Here is a 19,926-nt window from a genome sequence, read left to right as displayed (position 1 = left end):
TACACTGTAATGATAAGTATGTTTCATATTTATATCCGTCTCTCTCTGTCTTTCTTTCTTTCTTGACGTTTCCCTGTCCTATCGTTGCATCTTTCACTTCTCCCCCGCTCTCTCACGTACCCACGCATTTCATGTGCGTGTGCGTGTTCCAAAATTTAAACGGAGCAAGAGACCGATAGACCTGGTCTGGAGAAGTAATTAACTGGCAACTTCAGCGTGGAGTTTTTCGTGCTTTGGACATAACATTTCCAGTCCTGGTCATCTCTGAAAGAAATACTGTTTAAACACAAGGGAATAAGCAAAATATCTTTTTTATCATCTGGTTACCGAGTCTCAGTCGATTTACCGGGTCACTACGGGTTTGAATCCTCGACCCAGTGGTGGCGCATAAGCTAACCAACATCATACGACTGATACTATGATCCGTTTGAGTTCTAGCGTGTTCATTCTCTCTGTGCAAATTACAACGTTATATTCGCAAGAGATGAAAGTGATGCTGGATGTTTGGTACAGATAGATCTTCGGAAGAGACTAGAAAATGGCAACCTCTTCGGTTATTTGAAAAGAAAATTTTATTTATACTAGTTCGACACAAATTTATTTCCATCTTATAATTCAATGTGATTTATTTACGTTGAAATTTCAAACATGCAAGGTCTGCTACATCTATGAGGAACATCCAATTTTCCATTTGAACATTTGTAACTTTTCATTATGATACGGTTTGGATTTTTAATATAGCATATTTCTGATAAAAATTTACCAGTAAAGAAGCACTCATTCAATTTTATCTTTCTTTCTTTCTTCCTTTTTCTTTTTTTTCTTTTTTTGTTAACTTGCATTAGTAGTTTTTAATGAAAGATATGACCTACGTTACCTCCTGGGTTTATTAGGATGTAGTTTGCATCAGTACGTCCAATGAACACTTCCGAATTTACAACCGAACCACGCGAGAACAAAGAATGTGTTAAACTTTTATCTGTTCTCCCTTTTCTTTTTCTTCTTCCCTCGCCTTCTCTCTCTCTATCTCTTTCTCTGCTTCATTTCTGAACCTCTGTGTAATATACATCCATTAGTTTGAATTTTACATTGTGTGTGTTTCAGTTTCTCCCTAAATTAACTTATGAATCTTGTTTCGTCTCGGTTTTATTATTTCATTTTATCGATACCAATACATGTGTAGTTTGAAATTAAAATTGTGTTCATGTTGTTAGCTAATTTTAGTATGGGAGAGAAGAAAGGAGGAGAGGGAGGGTGTCTCTTTACCAGACACGATTATGGGATAAGAATGTGTATATTGGGTGGCCTAGCTGCATGGCGTTAGCTGTCGCAATTTTTTTGATGCGGAGTGTACATTGACGCTTAACACTTTTCTTATTTGATGCATAGTTCGCGGGATATTGGCTTGTAACACTCAATTTGAACACTGCGCTTTGTATCTGAACGTGGAACCATTTTCAACGGCCATTTTAAAACAGGCTTGCCCGAAATCAAAACAAATTTCGTACTAAGTTGTTAGGTTTTCCACGATCTATCAAACAAGTTATCACTCAACCTATATTCCCATTTGAAATTTTCAAGTTGACCCGAGCCTCATGATGGGCGCCCTGGGGACACCGTGACAACACTATTCCACGTTGCTTATGGCTTTTTCCTTTTTATTTTATTTTTTTTTGTTCATCGTTTTCTACTCAACCGTTTCTGATTTATAAGTACCGGAAATTTTATCTGATATACGACCATTTTTGGGGCCCATCTTAAAAACGGTGACCCATATTAAAAATTGTTTCCTACAAAACTTGTTCAATTTTTCAAGCTCTTTCGAACGAGGTATCACTCGACCTATGTTCCCATTTGAAAATTTCACGTACACCCCTTCCCCAAAAATGGGGGCCGGGAGGAACCTCGCATTTGATCCATTTTTTAGGCCCCTCTGTATTGTACATTGACTTAACATTTTTCTTATTTGATGTATAGTTCGCGAGATATTGGCTTGAAACACTTATTTTAACCCACCCTATACAGTATATATGTTGTTAAAAAATTAGAATAGCACCACTGGCAATCGGGTTATTCATTACTATTTACTGATTTACTTCAACCCTACACACAGGGTGTCCAGAATGGGGTTGACGGTTTTCAAAACTGTGTGGTTTCAGTACGGCAAGAGACAGAAAAAAAAACACTCATTATAAAGGAAAACTCAGAAGTTTTGTTCGGCAAATTTTCATATTTATAGGACTACCGGTGACGGCGCTAGTATCGCCGAAATCAAAATGGCGTCGGCACATGTAAAGGCACAATGCGTGTGGTGGTTTGCAGAGACAAGAAGCGTTGTTCAAATGCAACGAAACTTTTGCTTTGTTTACAAGAAGGATCCTCAATCACGCAAGAGTATCCAGGCGTGGAAGGAACAATTTCTATCGACAGGAAGTATAGTAGAACCTTACAATAGTAGTAAATCGCGTGTGTTAGACAAACAGATGGAGATAGTAAGATAGTACTTCACACGTAACTCGAAGAGGTCAATTTACACAGCAAACAGCAGCTGGGAATTCCAAGGTCAATTGTGCACGATGTGGTACACAAACGATTACGTTTGCGCACGTATAAAGTACGATTGTAGCGAAACACTTGAACAACACTTCTTGTCTTTGGGCACCACCACATGCATTGCGCCTTTTCGCGTATCGATGCCATTTTCGTTTCAGCGTTACTAGCACCGTCATCGGCTAGTCCTACAAGCATGAAAATTTGTTGAACGAAACTTCTTGGGTTTTCCTTTAAAATGTATGTTCTCTTCTTTCCGAGTCTATCACCATATTGAAACCACACACTTTTAAAAAGTCAACCCCATTCCGGACACCCTATATAATTTGATTTCTAGATTTATTTAAATTACCATCGTCTATGTTGAAAGGGAGTTGTTACGGATATGATCAGCATGCGTTTCTTTTCATCTATGTCTTTTGATTTGTATAGAATGTTTACATTGGAAATAAAATTATTTTGTTAATTCAATGTTTTGAGAGTATTGTAACTCTTGTTGTTTTCTTAAGCATCTCCTACGAGAGCTCTTTACTGAGCGCTTTAACGGTAATTTCTGATGATGCTCTCTAGGGATGGCCACAAAGTTCCGGTTCCGGCGGAACCGGTTCTCGGAGATCCGGTTTTCAGAACCGGTTCCAGACCTGGATCCGAAAACCCGGTTCCAGATCTGGATCTGAAATCCCGGTTCCAGACCTGGATCCGAAAGCCCCCAAAGACCCGTAAAGGAGACACAAAGTTCAACTTCAAAACAGTGCAAAGAGGACCATGCGCTTGTGTCCTCCCCACCCAGACCCGCTTGTGTCCCCAGAAAAAAAAAATTGGTCCACCAGTGGGTGTTTAGCCAAATGAGTTGACCAGTTTGCCTGTTTAGCCAATGAGTTAGCCAGTTACCCAGTTTATTTAGCCAAATGAGAGAAGCGGCCGCCGCCTGGGCGCCTGCCTGTCGCTTCCACCATTTCATCTAGCACACTGTTCAAAGCCTGCCAGCAGCTCGGGTTTAACGTAGGGATGGCCTCAAAGTTTCGGTTCCAGCGGAACTGGTTCCAGACCTGGATCCGGATCCGTTCAGACCCGAAAACCGGTTCCACCAGGAACCGGTTTTGGTCATTCCTAATGCTCTCGTGTTGCTTCAGTAACATTCGATTACTTTGAAATAATTTTTTCTTCCTGTAACCTTTCTAAATATTAATGTTTTTATATTTAACTTTTTTCTATCGTCCCTTGTTTATGCACCGGGTTTAAAGAGACGGTGCCAATGAGACGAGTGGTAATGACGGAATAAATAACGTAGGAGGAAACGGGAGAATCCTGAGAAAATTCACACACACAGTTTTTATCCACCACAAGCTCACTGGCAGAACTGGGATTGAACCAGGACCCTACGCATCAGAAATGAGCGCTCTACACTAAATTACCGCGGCTCACGATTGAACTTTTTGAAAGTTCTTTAACCTAATTGCAATTCTGGGAAATTGGAATTTTGCTTGTATTTTTTTTTAACTTTTTAAATTCTATTTGCAATTTTTGTAGCGATAACTTGCTTATAATTTTATTCATATCAACAGTATGTTTAACTACATTATCTAAATCTTCTTCTAGCGAAATTAACTAGTACAATGTAAGAATCTTAAAAGTGTACCCACATAAACATACCTAATAGTTGTTTTTTGTAACCTAAAAGCGCACAGCTCAAAAAGTGAACGAAATATTGCCACTAAAACAGCATACAGAGTACAACCCCCCTCCCCCAGAGACACGAAAATATTTAAATAATAATAATAATAGTTTCCTATTGTTCGTTATTCGTTACCAGCAGAATACCAGTTCTTCGCACGGGGAGAATACGTTTCATTTTGAACATAAAAGGCTTAATTTGGATTTAAACTGCATCGGAAGTGTCACTGTTTATCTCAGCGACCCAAAAAGTTATGCATTCGGTAATTTTCGATCTAAGTTGCACCATCAAAGTAAAAATTAACCATCCCAGGTTCGAACCTCATCTATGTTGAAATTTTGATCGAGATCGGTCGGGTGGTTCAAGAGGTCTGAAGTCACAAACATAGACTATAGTCACTTTCATTTTCATAGACTATATTGACATATAACGAGAGACTTAAACGTTTGTTCTCTTAACATACTTCAAACCAGATTTACATTATTATTATTATTATTATTATACAGTGGTTTCCAACCCTTTTTGATTAACGACACAATTTACTGAACGCACATGGCAATGCAACAATTCTAAGGTTTTTTAAAATTAATAATAATATAAGCGCAGTGGCGGATCCAGGATATGATCAAGGGAGGGGCGAAACCATAGTTTGTCATTTTGTCCAGCGTAAAGCAAGGTTGAAGCCTATTTTATCCAGTAAATACCTGAGCGTCAAGCTCCCCCTTGGATCCGCCACTGTGTAAGCCTGTAAGTTTCTGTACAATAGCGGCTCAATCTAATATTGAGCACTGTTGCTTCCACTGGAGGCGTTGACTGGTACAGTCTATCTCAAAATTGATTATAATTGATCACTAAATGCTTCGAGATTTTTAAATTCTAAAATTTCTTCGGCGCATTCTATAGGAATACGCGACACACCGATTGAAACCACTGTTATTCTACTGTAGATCAGAATAAAATAAAATAAAAATAGCATTTCATTTGAAAATAGCAAGGGTATTTATTTTTACCTTGTTTTGGTATAACATGCACAACATATAAGTAAATTCTTACAAAATAATCATATACCCTGAAATATAACATCAAAATACAATTTACAATTATTCTACGATTAAATTTATACAAGCCTAAATAAAACCTCTAAAAGCTCAAATTAATTTCGTAATATCTGCGTTACCTAAACGACAGAACATATATTTTTACACACTTTTTTTTTTCTTGCAAACAACGTAAATCTGTCATTGATAGGTAATTTTTCATTAATACGGACATATATAATTAAAAACAAGTAAAATAAGCAAGCGTATTTTAATTGTCATCATGGAAAATCATTGAGGTTTTAGTACCGCCTAGAATTGTGTATTTAGTTATAAAATTGTTTAATATTGCATTACAGGCATAATGAAAAGAAAAAGTGTGATGAAAATAAAAGCATGGCGAAACAGTCTTTGTGCTAAGTGAAATAAGAAAACATTGAGCTCAAAAATTGAGCATGTAGATTTTATATAGAATCATATCCTAACACATAACGACCACACAAAAACAATAAGATTGTCTAAAATGAGAAGTGTACATTTGACGTCAAATATTTTCTTCCGACTTTTCTAAAACTTTTTTCCCTTGTATTTCAACAGATAAAGCAATAATTCGTTCTATTTCGTCGCATTGTACAATATCTTACTAGGGATGAGTCCAAAGCTGAACCTTGAATCTGGGGATAACCTACGTATTTTCTGAAAGGGTTTGTCGAAAGTTCCAAAACAGGTTTCAATTCCTTGCCCGAAAGTGACCCCACCCCTTCAGGATTGGAAATATATAGAACAATTTGACCTATATATCAAAGCACTACGCATGACTAGTAGATTACGAATATAGTATACACTACCCAATTATATCCTATATCAAGGTAATAAACCTAAAAAATGATTATTTCACTTTAAAAACCCTATATTAGCGAACCTCACTATCATAAGCTGTAGAGTGATCGTGAGATGTGAGTTACGTGGTCCTCACACCTTAAAAACAAAGGCCAAGTTCTGGCAGCACCATCTTGCCAGAACCATGACGTGTGAGTTACATGATTCTCACACACAACTAAAAACTAAAGCCAAGCTCCGGAGTTTTCTTACCTCTCATTACCCGGACCTTGTCGTGGCTAGAGGGCTTAAACTCTGAATGGTGACTAATCGGGTTTATATAGCTACAAAGAAAGAGATGTTCGGATCGAGTAAATGAGCTCAAATTACAACCACGACTAGTTTTCCCTAATTAGTAACTCAAAATCTGTTGACCGTTTTTGTACCGTGTGACCTATCAAACAACTCTAGATGAGCAGTTGACGAATATATAATGAACGTACTGATCTGACAACGTATATAGGTGAAATCGTGGAAAATATAGACATTGAAATACGTACACCGAATGTGTCACATCTAGCCATAATAATGAGTCACATTAGTTGTGATATCAAATGACTTCTTGTTGACTAGATATTATGGATATGCTTTTCTCAACTTTATTTCACTATAAATATCCTATATTAGTGGACCTATAATCATGTTTTTGTTTTATTCATTGGTATAGGATATAATTAAGTAGTGCATATTATATTCTTATTCTACTAGGCATGCAGATCACTTTGATATATAGGACATATAGGGCAAGCTGCTCTATATATTTCCAACCCTGAAGGGGTGGGGTCACTTCCGGGCAAGGAATTGAAACTTGTTTTGGAACTTACTCGACACCTCTTTTCAGGAAACATATACGATGCAACGACATTGCGCAAATTTTTCTAAAGATTAGATCGTTGATAATCTAAGTAATTTATGTCTTATTAACGAGGAGCAGAAAGTGCTGAAATTGCGCAAATTTCCGCCGCGACGTTGCCAACAACAGGATTTAAGGAATTGTGTGAAATTTTGCATCGAAATGAAATGTATAAAGCTATTCCTTTATGAGATATATTTTATTGCATTCTAATATTTACAAAGCAACATACTTATTTACAGAAAATTTCATTTTACAGTTTGAATGCTTGAAATTTAAATCCTACAGCTTTTAAAAATGTCATACGTGCCTTCTCATAGTTTCTCTGCGAATTCCTGAACTCAGCATACTTCCTCATGACAAACTCGCTCCTTTTGACTTCTGCTGGTCTTTGGGCCTTTGAAATTCCTTTTAATATGGACGTTATTTTCATGGCAGTTTCCGTTTGGATCTCTAACAAAGCAGAAATCACAAGCTGACTACTGAAAATACTAATGTAGGCTTTGCATAACTTAGCAAGCTATAGGCTTATATACATGCAAAAATTATGTACTACATTAACTTACCTCCAATTTGAGCCTTTTTTTCCTTGGCGAAAGAAACGATACTTAAAGCCTCCCATTAATACACAAGGTACACCTTTTTCTGTTTTCGTCAATGTAAACTCCATTCTGAAAGTTTCACTTATGTTTCTCCAGTTTATTGCTTCCTGTTTATATTACCCTCCTCACTAAAACTTGCGATTAATTCTCGATCCTGATTGGCTCGTTGTGATTCTCGTTCCTCATTGGCTTGTTCTATTATTGGTTTATTATATCCGCAATTCGTTCGGGGTTTTAACAGAACCTGAGGAGGTCTGACATACAGTTGCTGGTGACATTTGGGAGAGTGCACAACGGAGAAGAATAAGCTTTGCAGAGAAGAATTGCTGAGATGCATTGCTTTCCTGAAGAAGGTGTTCCAACCACAACCAACATAGATAACATCAGAGATGCATTAAAACAGCAAAACGTACAGTTCACGAACCTCATTCGTGTCCAAACAAAGGAGGGACCAGCACCCATCTTGAGAATGTTTTCAACATTTGCTCTGGCCATATACGTTGAACACGCTTTGCCGACAGTCGGCTAACGGAAACGCTTTGTTATCTCTCTGGGAGTGAAGCATTTTGGTGACTGTTTTTATTAGTCGATATACTTATGGTAATGATGGCAACGTTGCACAAGATTTTTTTCGCAATTTCCAATTTTGTTGCCTGCTCATTAAGGCTTTATCTGTGTCAACAGATAAGCGTGGGAAAATTTGCGCAATGTCGGTGCACCCAACATATATACGTAGATTATCTCCAGGAGGTGAGAGATGATCACAATACGTATTTTATTATACATAAAAGATATCCTTAGACAATATAGAGTACCACATCATGACCAGATACAAATCAAAACCATACATAAACAAATACAAAAACATTTAACCGGGGGCAATGGCATAGTTTCTGTAATCCAGCTCTCTCTCGGAGGCGAGATAGTGAGGTGGAAAATGGCCCATATTATGAGGATTGACGTGGACTTTGCACCAGCCACTGCACGTTAATAGTACGTCCCATTCTTCATAACTATGGTGTCTCACAAGGACGCAAAGAAAGTCATTTGAATCTCCCGCAGTTTGCCCTATAGACTAATGATATGATGGAAATGATTATGAAAAAATTGGCGGAATGGGGATCCTGAATTAGACAAAACAAGAAACTCCCAAGAAAATCCTTGGACATGGTGCTCTCCATCACATATTCTCATAGCTTACAATAGAATAAGAATGAAAATTTGATAATGATAGTAAACTTCACCACTGTTGGTAATCGCTATATTGGGTAGCTCAATTACCATATAACATAGGTTCTATCCAGTGGCGTATTTAGAGGGTGGGCTATCGAGCTCAAGCTCCCCACCCCCCCGAAATAAATTTGTTAGTTTTTCACATTCCACGTATAACAATAATCCTTTTATCATTTCTAAGAATTTAATTGACTTTCTATTTTCTTATGCTCTTTGTTCAGAAATAGTGCTGTATTTGTCAAATTTCATTCCATGTAAGCTGCGATCTTTTTTCTTTCTTTCGTCCATTCTACTTTTCTTTATCTTAGTTATTACTTTCTTTCGTTATTCTATCATACTTTCCCGACCGTTGTTAGTTGTGATTCGAGTCGGCCATCGTTAGTAACACAAAAAGTAAGAGTAACTGACAAGCGAAACTGGTGTTCTACACCAACTTGCAAGGATATCAACATAACGGGACTTTAATTATTACAGCAAAGGAATACTTACATTGTTTACTTATAAAAAAACGGTGAAGGTTGAATTACAGAAAATCAAGAAGGGGAAATAAGTAGCCCGGGAAATTAGGTAGGCCAAGAGGATGTATCCTTTTAATTCTATGAACATAATAAAAGGTTAAATTCACTGCTAAATGTTTGTGTGCGTCATATCACAAAAGATTCACCAGTTCGCAATTCTTCCGATTAAAACTTCAATTTATGCATAAATTAAAATATATTTAATTCTCAAATTCAGGTGGGATATTGCCCCCTGCTTCCCCGTGTTGTGCAAAGCCCGCCCCCGAAACAACATCCTAAATACGCCACTGACTCTATGAAATCAATGTTTCAACTTACGAAAAAAACAAAAATTCTTCTTATAACATCACATACTGTACAGTGCAACGAAATAAAGTAAATTTCTCCCTCAAACAGAAACCATGCTTTCAAGTTCTACTATTCTGAAGTAATACTCGGGTCATTTCCTCTTTAATAATAAATACTATCAATGATCCATATACCTGAAATTCAGAAATGGGAAAAAGGTATATACAAAATTGTGTTTTTTTGAAATGTATTTTTATATAACATTGGAAGACATGATTTGGAAGACACCACTTGAGCTGTTATGTTAATCATACACAGTATTTGAAATAAACACATTTGTAGCTACGATATTTACTTTTATAGTGATGTTCAAACAATCCAACTCTATTGTATACTTGCTTGAAATTACGGTAACACCTTCATTACTATTCACTGATCTCCAAACAATTTATTAACCCAACAAAAGAAAAACATAATCATGTGTCGATGCTATTAATTTTCTCGAAAGCATATACTTACACAATTCAGTGATTATCACTTCAATTTCAGCATTAAGTGTAAGAGTTTTGTATCATGTTACTGAGAAGTGTGTGTGTGTGTGTGCAACAGGTCTGAATATGGAATAGAAGAAGCTCAATGAACATAAAAAACGGAAGCTCTTGACAAAACATTTTTTCAACATCTTGACAAATTATTTCAACAAAACATTTTTTTAATCAGCACAATTGATTATATATTTGTGTACTTCTCTATAGTTTAATTGTGAGATTATACAGGGTCTTCGAAAAAGAATGGTGAGATTTCATGAAGCTGCTGAGCAGGAGTGATGGCAATTGGATTGTTGAATGATACACCATCTTGTTTGAAACTCAAATCGTTTATTAGGTGCAAAAGCAAATGTAAGTGCTGCCAGAATCCACTATGCTGTGACCCCCCCCCCCACAAAAAAAAAAAAAAAAAAAATCGGTTGCATGTCAGTATGTTTCTAATGTGTACACCATTCACAGCACGACATGAGTCCAAACGATGTCTTCTAGATCTTGGAGCAAAATGGAGCATTCCTCACTTTGGTCGTATTGTTTCCGCCCTTTGTATGTTTGTTTTGAAGTACAATGAATCGGACGTCAAGGATAAATTCTTTGTCCCTAAGAGCCCCTGACCTCACACCATTATTTAGGTAAGTGCTATTCTGTACTCGAGCACAGTACACCACAATTTTGGATTTTTTTTAAAGATTCAGGATAAATTATTATTTAAAACTACCAACCCGCAGAGTCCCGCGCAAGCGTGAAAAAACATGTTAATATGTTTAATTCGCTCTAATCACAGTAGTTATCAATTATTTAACTTATCTTATTATTTTTAAAAAGTAATCCTCTCCCACCCCAAGGGATGAGGATGAACACGAACATCATGAGAGCTGATGCCGTTAAACTCAGCGACCTTGAAAATTATTAATTCAACACTAATATCTGTCGTTTTCGATTACTTTTAAAATCTCGTCCCCTTTCTGGGGAGTGGAGTATGACCTGAGTGAAGTTGAATTGGATTAAAGCTCTCACTATTCATCTCAGCGACCCCAGAAACTATGAATTCAACTCTAATACCGGCTGTTTTCGATTATTTTTAAAATACCCCCATGTTATTCTTATGGGGACTTAGCACCTCCACATCTCAGCTGCAAACAAATTGTGTCTGGTGCCAAGGAACTTTATGAATCGTTGATCAAGTGAAACTATGAAATATAAAAATGACATAACGGTTGATTAAGAATTAACTGAATACATTTTCTCCGACAGTAAATTAAAATCTACACGAATAAATTTAATGCCAGTATTGAGAGAATGTGTCCACAATAGATGAGTGGTTAAGCTTGTTGCCCTGTAATCAAGGGGTTCGATTCTCGGTGGAAACAAGTAGTTCGGATCCCAAGTTGAGCTGTAGGTCCCGTCCTTAGTACGTCATCATCATCCCATGAAAGGCAATTGCAAACTACCATCGGTTCGCCTTGCCTAGGGACCTTCAAGGCAAACACCTAGCTTCTGGCAGAACACCAGATCATAATAATCATTGAGAATTAGGCCATTTAAAATTACGTTGTAACTTTTGTAACTTGTAATATCTAAACTACTACTCAACAAGAGCTAGTATGTTTGCAAAATCACGACTTGTTTCTGTGTTTGAGACATAAGTTTGTGCGGAGGGGAGGGGGGGGAAGGGGAATTATTTAGAGCACAGTGGGAGACTGCACACCATTGGACATTTTCTTGTAGGGTTTATTGCGTACAGTGTCGATAATGTGACCAGATTACTATTTGGACGTGTGTTGTGCTGTGAATGATGCACACACACAGAAACATACTAACTACAAACATACTTTAACATTTTTTTGTCGCAGTATCGTAGATTCTGGTAGCACTGCATTTATGTTTCCACTGAATAAACGATTTCAATTGCTAAACAAAACGGTATATCATTCAACCACGCAAGTGCTATCACTCCGACACAGCAGCTTCAAGAAATCCCACCATTCTTTTTGGAAGACCCTGTAGTAACCCTTCTGAATTATTACTTTATACACACAAAAGGATTTTATAAAACAAGAATCATGAACTATGTAACCACACCACATCTACAGTTCACAATTAAAAAAGAAAAAAATAATAGACGTATCATCTTATTCACAATTCGAAGATTTGTAGCAACGAAATTATTCAATATGTTTGTACCTGAAATGACTAGAACCAAAAGTGTACACAGAATATTACACATAATAATATATATGTATATCACAGTCGAAGGAAGACTTAAGATTATAGGTACCGAATAAATGTTCAGGTATTTTTAATGTAGCTGTCTTTGTTTTCATTACTATCAATCAAATTTATCACCTAAATTAGCTTGTTATGAAATAATAGCAAAATAACTGCCTAAGTTACAATAAAACCTTCCCATTTTATAAGTAAATTACCACACGTTCCCAAATTCTTGAATATCCATATAATATTCAATTCATGGCAAGGCTCATCTTCTGAGGAAAATTCTTTCTTTTTTATTTCTTTCTATAGCTATCCCAGCCATTTACCCATATCTGTAAATTCACTCAATATAAACCAGTTTTCACCTTCAATGCAAGAAAATTTTTACTCATTTTCGGTTATGTTTACCTTTCATTAAAATTCTAATATTTCCCCTATCCAGACGATTCTCGCAACGGATTGAAACGTATGTCAAGAATTACAAACGTGAGGTACGTTACTTATGAAAATATATTCCAAACAGTCAATAATTTCTTACTTTAGACAAACGTAAAAAGCATCTCACATTTTGATTTTTTTTTCATTCTGTCATGAAAATGCTAAGAAGGAAAAGAAGACAATTTGATTTTAATTTTGTTATGAAAATAGAAGAAGTTCCTTTCTTCTCAAAGCGCATTCTACGTTACATTACATATATATATATATATATATATTTGTAGAAAGAACTCTCCTTGTGGCAGTGTTTTCCAACGTTTTTCACGCTAGGCTTCCTTCACACTTACACTACACTTATGTGTACCTCCCCCCCCCCTCCAAAAGAAAGTATTAAAATAACATTATTATAGATGGCATTTAGTATCTCCCCCAAATCCATCGACCGCTCCGGAAACGGTACTGTGACTTATAGTCAGAAGTTGTAAATACCTCGATTATGATTATTCCCACCGTCGATGACGCGCCTGCTCCTTATGGACGCACGCCTGACTTAGATAGCATTCGTGCTTTTTAGTAGCTACCTAGCACAAGTTGGTTTCGTGTTTTATGCCGTACGTCAACACTGTATTTACACTCATGACTACACCAGTTACAAACAACGAACCATAATTACTATCAAGTGAACCACAGTCACTACTAATTGATTTGGGAGAAAACTAAATAATGTCCCATTATTATTTTCGAAACAGGTAAATATGTTTCATAGTACAAGATTATAATCATTTTATATTTACATCTATATGACCGTAGTACAGTAATGCAAAGAAACAGAAAAAAGTATTCAAACAAATCTCTTAAGGCAGTTTTTAAACTTCACCAGAACTCAATTGCCCTGTACGTTAGTAAGCGGACTGTCGTTATTTGAAAGCTGTCAGTTTAGAAATCTTGAGCTCAAAGGAAAATATTTTGAGCCGAAAGCTTAATAGAACACTACGTCGATTTCTGGAAATCGAACAATAATCAAAATAATAATGAACTAATGTATCATAGGTGGTTAGCTCAATAATATACTGTGAGTTAAATAGAAAAATAAATATATATAAAAAAAATTCACTACTTATTTTTAATTTACTGATCCCTATTGATATTTTAATAACAGTGGAAAGGAAAACAAGAGAAATCATCTTACCAACCCTTATTGCGGCATCTTCGGAGTAATCAGTCAATAGCCTGGGAAATGCTGGTCAGCCAGCAATCAGGGAAACATTAATATACAATATATATGGCATCACAGAACCATATTTATAAATTCGCCAACATGACACCAAAATAGGCAAAGTAACGAAACCTTGCGATATCAATTTGCATTGCAACTTATATTATTAAAAAAGAAAAAAAAAAAGAATTGAATGCGGGAAGTATTTTTAGATAGATCTGAATACTCCATGGAAGTGTAGTGAAAATACATTAATCGCAAATTTTAGGTGTCAATCAAATTCAACCACAACATAATGCATTAACATTTCCTATATACGACGAGCAGTCAAAAACTTCCCGGAATGTTGTTGTTTTCGCATTTGTGACGCAAACACAATGAATCTTGTGCAATACAGTCCTTAGGTTGCCTACTTATGAATCTAAGGTGTCAACACATCTTAACAGGCAGTGCACGAATAACGTGTAGCTGAACGGAGATGTGTGTACTGATCAGTTAGAGCAATTTTACAGGTCGACCAACGCTCAACCATCAAGTTCATGTGCAAATGAGGGAAAATCGGCTTCAGAGACTCTGATAGACATAAAAAATAGTTTAGCACCAAGGGATGTTTGTCTCTTCCCATGCTAAAAGTGAGCCTCAAAGGTACCCGTCAAAGAACAGATCAAAACGAAGGCAACAGCCGAACTTCGGAAGATACCAAAAGAGGATTTTCGTCGGTGTTTCCAGGAATCGCAGGATCGCTGAAACAAGTGTGTGTGTGTGTTTCGAATGTACCACCTTTGAAGGCAGTTAAGTAAATGTGTGCTTGTATTCTGGTAACAGAAAGCTACAACCAAATTCCGAGAACTTTCTGACTGCCCCTCGTATATGTCTGACCTTTACGAGTTACGAAACGACAAAGCGCAATCGCAGATACAGATGGTACAGTCCTGTCTGATTATAATAACTTCTTTCCCTTCTTCAGTATAAAGGGCTAAGGTGCCACTATAATACGAATATGGTTTTTACGAAACTGCTTTTATATTTAAATAGCATGCAATATTCGGACCAGTACTGTAAATTATTATTTTTGTTCATGGAATTTCAATGAATGTTTTTTACTTTTTTTTTCTTTACTATGAATTTCACTTCAATGTTTTATACAATAGAATTTTATACACAATCCTGTGACAAACTGGTGAACCCTTTCCCGAGTTCCATTGAAATTGTCGACATAACATAATAATAATAATAAAAATATTTAGTTCATTACTATTATTAAAACATTTGCTCTCTTACTTCATCAATTCCCTCTAAGGTTCACATCTCATTTATCTTCAACTTCACACTCTGATACATATTACCTATAATACACAATCTCCCTATAAAAATAATACATCTTTTTTTTTTTCTTCTTTTTACACAAATCGATGAATACAACACTTGCCGGCAAAAGTGCATACCTACCGTTTCCTATATTATTTTGTTAATAATTCTGAAGCAAATAGGCGAATTTGATCATAAATTTCTTTCATGTAAAGAGATTATTATTCTTTTACGTTGCGCAAGACTGAGGAACACTTTTGTTTTTAATGTACGAAGTTATCTACCTAGACAGAAAGGGAGGGGTGGAGCATAATGACTTCTGACATGCACACCACAACCACTGTGGGGGGGGGGGAGACCCCGCTGCGCAATTTGAGGTCAGTCAGTGGTCGTGAGGAGAATGTTTGTATAACGCCGCGAACAATGGATTTGCAGAAGTTGGGGCACCGCTCTCCCAAGACTTGTTGGACTTCTTTAAGGAGAACCAGGACAAATTCCTGGCTCAACTGGTGACAAGGGACGACATATGGGCCCACCATTGGGATCCTGAGAGGCAGGCCATGACCAAGATGACCTCTTTTCTGGGATTTCTTCGCTGCCCACAAAGTGGTGACAGTGCATAGACCTCTATGGGGACTACATCGAAAAATGGTGATGACCAGGTGAGCCTATCTGCGTTCCTTCCTGTCTAGGTAGATAACTTATTGGACGCCCCTCGTATTGTAAAACATCCCTAAACATACAAGAAACTATTAACATTTTATAATGTAACTTTTCGATAGTTAGACAATGTTATAATCTAAAATAGCCAATGTTTTTAAAAACCTACTTCTTGTTTAGCAATATATCACCGTACGTCGCCACAATTATCCAGGGCTGGATAGGAACTGCGTCATATGAACGCGCTTATTTTTTTAGAGTTCTGTTGTGGGGCAGGTTATTTATTTTAAAAGTGGGAAGTTAGTTGATATGATACTGAGTACTGGATTTATTTATGTTAGATGTCTCCTGGTCCTCGCTATATTTGACAACGTTTACAAAAATTACCGAGGTTTTATTTATTAACGTTACAAAATAACGCTTATTCGGTCGTTTCTCCTCACCTTAACAAACAATTTCCAAAAAAAGAACAGGATACTTTTACTCCAGATATATATATATTAGAATGTTCTAAAAATGGCGCCCACAGAACATTATTTTACAAGTCAAAATAAAGCGAAATATATATATATAATTGTATGTATATCTTTCGGGTTCTCGTCTGCAGACGCAATTTGCACTATGTGGTAATGTCGCAGATAAAGAACCTCTACCAATTCATTAAATAGTTACATCGATTCTTTGCAGATGGCAGTAAAAGTCAATAGATGTTGAAATTAGCACCACTTATTAGCATAACAATCGGTGTAACTGTTTGATGGATTCGTAGAGCAATACTAATGGTTCCAGGTGAATCTGCGACGCTGGCACATAGTGAAATTTTGATTCTCCATAGCGGCTGAAGGAGATCCCGGAGGATATATCATTATATAGCATTTTCGCTTTATTTTCACCTGAACTGAATAACAGCGCTCTGTTGTCCGTGGCCACCATATTTAGAACACCTTATATATATATATATATATATATATATATATATATATATATATATATACGTATATGAAAACCAAGAATTCTTTTCCCAATTCTTACCCTTACATTTTCTTACTTCTTTCCAGTCCAAAAATAGAAAATATAAGCAATAGAAGGCTTAAAATATTTACTATGAGATAGTGAACTTTTTACAATCCTAATTTGTGAACAACACTTATTTAATCTAATAACACTGTTGGTCTACTTGCACATTTGAAATGTGCTTTGTTTAAAAAGCAGAGAAAGGTTGAAAATAAGTCAATAAAGTCATAAAACAATGAAACTGGAAACAACTTTCTTTTTCAATTTTAAAAGTTAGTTATGTAAATATATATCGTTAGACACTTATGCTTCAAGGAGATCGATGTATATTTAGACTGATATTTGTGAAAGTGTTGAAAAAAATCTGAGCGTAGGATCTTGTTTATTTCCATCCTTACTTGTACGGATAATATATAAGTATTCCAAGAAGAAGCCGACAACTTTGCATACATGTTCAAGACCTCAATGCAAGAAAAACATTTATTCCCTTTGTTTTCCAAATTATGAGATTGAGCATAAACCTAGCTCATACCTTTCACTTTGAATATGAGCTGAGCTTAACTGCTTTCCAAAATATGAATTAGTTTAGCTTCTTTCTATTTACAAGTTTGAACATTAAGCCTCACTCACATTTTACACTCGGTTCATGACCTAAGCACAATTACTTTTTAAAAAATGAGCTTACACAACCCTGCAATTAACGTGCTGCCTAATAGTGATAAATTTGAAAGCTGTCTATTTTAGATCAAAGCTTTTGAAATTACTGAAACGTTACATTATAAAATTGTTATTGCATCTTCTATGTTTCGTCTGAAAGAGAGAGAGAGAGTGAAACACTCTCAACTTAACAAAACCCTTAAAACGTACTCAAATTGGTACACTCGTTGTCAAAATTGTAGACAAAGGCACGCAGGTATGCACTTTTGCTGTGGACTGTACAATACAATACAATACAATATTTATTAACAATCATCATATTTCATACATTTTACTCGGTTTTGGCTACGCTGCAAAATAATTACAGTCGAAACTTATGAAGGCTCCCATCACGGCCAAATTAAAATACCGCTAATTATACAGTGATTATGTGATATCTTCCAAATAGATAAAAGATAATCGAAAAGTGGACCAAGAGCTCGCTAGACAATATTATTTTACATGAGATACGGTTATCACGACGCACTTATCTGCTTTCGATTTCCAGCCATTTAGAAAATCGGCATTTATTTTCGCGTTTCTAAATCGCTGCAAACGGGAAGCTACTAGGTGACTCGTGATAACGGTGCCTCATCCAGAATAATATTGTCTAGGATTCTTCTGTTTTACGTTTCGATTATCTTTTATCTATTTGAAGGTATCACACAATTACTGTAAAATTGGCGGTATTTTAATTTCGCAGTAATTAGACCTCTTAAGTGGGTATATTCTATTAAATTACAAATCATAATTACATCATTACATATTCATATCTAATAATAATAATAATAATAATAATAATTAAGCTACCTTTTAAGCCTTTTTCTAAAACGCTTTTCTACTTACGCAATACATTATAGCTGATATTTGCATTTATTTTTTTTTTTTTTTTTGCTTTTCCAAAGAACGATTTCAAATTATTTCTTTCTGGAAGACATGGATTTCATTAGTATACTTTAAACATTGTTACTGCTTTATTTTGTGTCCCGTAGAACTTCTCTGAATTTGTCTAGGAATATATCGGCATGCCTTTCTTCAAAGATCAGGGCTGGTCTTAGTCGGATAGAATATTCGCCACATCCTCCGGTATGAACACCTAGAACAAGGTTATCAGAACACACATTATCACAGAAAACAAGGCTTTATTAATTTTAATACCATTCTAAAAAAACTAAAAAACGGAACACTTTACCACAATAAATTACTGATTCTTATCTTTCACGTTATTCGTTTTAGAATTTCAGCAAATACAAAGTATTGATTGCTTAACGATGCACTAACTTAATCTTTCTACTGCAGAATTCCTTTCATACCATATAAATTATATATATATATATATATATATGTAAACGAATATTATTATTTGTGTAGTGCATCAAGAGTTATTATTTTAATACTATACACGGGGTTTTTCAGTCAATTACTTCCTTTTTCATTTTATTACTGTGACCAAACAAAATATGACGGAGCGCTGTTAGTGATATTATCATGTACACTAGAATTCAAAGTTTGTTTTGACATTTTGCAACACTTGAAACTTATATCTTTCAAAATATCACCACTCTTAAACATGGAACAGAAATCGCGTGTTGTACGGTGATATCTTGAAAGAAAAGTACAGTAAAAAGAAAGTTCACGAAGGAGTAAAAGTGTTCATTTGCTCCAGATAAAACTGCAATCAAAAGGTTTGCGAAGCAATTCAGTGCCTCGGGAAACGTTACAGGAAAGAAAAAAGAAGGAGCAAGCTTCGCGTTCGCACACCTGGAAACATCGAGATCATGCGTCTCAGTGTTGTGGACTCTCCAACGAAGAAATCGTTGAGATGTTTCCCTATGAGAAATAATGTATCGTTGACCAGAACCGGCGTATTCTTTGCCACGATCTGCGATGTTCCCTTACATAATTCATATATTTCTGGGGTAAGGAACGATAACCGTGTTAAGAGGGAAAAGTTCGCATGTGAATTCGGAGATCACATGTAAGAAAATCCTGATGTGCTGGATAAACTGTAGATGAGAGATGAAGCGTACTTACACCTCATGAGAGATGTAAACAGACAAAATTTCTGTTTCTGGAGACTGCAAGATCCACACGTGATCAAGGAGAGCACCCTTCACCTGGCCAAACTGTTAGTGTGGTATGCACTGTCAACCAACGGGTTGACTGGTCCCTTCTTCGATGGCTACATCACTACGGAAAATTA

General features: G+C 36.1%; 1 protein-coding gene across 1 annotated transcript in view; it reads right to left on the bottom strand.

Annotated features, from left to right (window-relative positions):
- Positions 1-10,566: 10,566 nt before the first annotated feature.
- Gabat (4-aminobutyrate aminotransferase) overlaps positions 10,567-19,926 on the bottom strand; it is a 61,328-nt gene continuing 51,968 nt past the window's right edge. The window contains exon 10 of the mRNA XM_081750645.1: positions 10,567-18,819. Within this exon, the coding sequence (XP_081606771.1) occupies positions 18,698-18,819 (122 nt within the window). The 3' untranslated portion in view covers positions 10,567-18,697. The remainder of the gene's footprint in view (positions 18,820-19,926) is intronic.

This window comes from Thermobia domestica, chromosome 3, assembly GCF_964235325.1.
Source record: "Thermobia domestica chromosome 3, izTheDome1.hap1.1, whole genome shotgun sequence".
Lineage (NCBI taxonomy): Eukaryota > Metazoa > Arthropoda > Insecta > Zygentoma > Lepismatidae > Thermobia > Thermobia domestica.
Note: the sequence above shows the minus strand (reverse complement) of the source record. Positions and strands in the feature narration are given on the sequence as shown.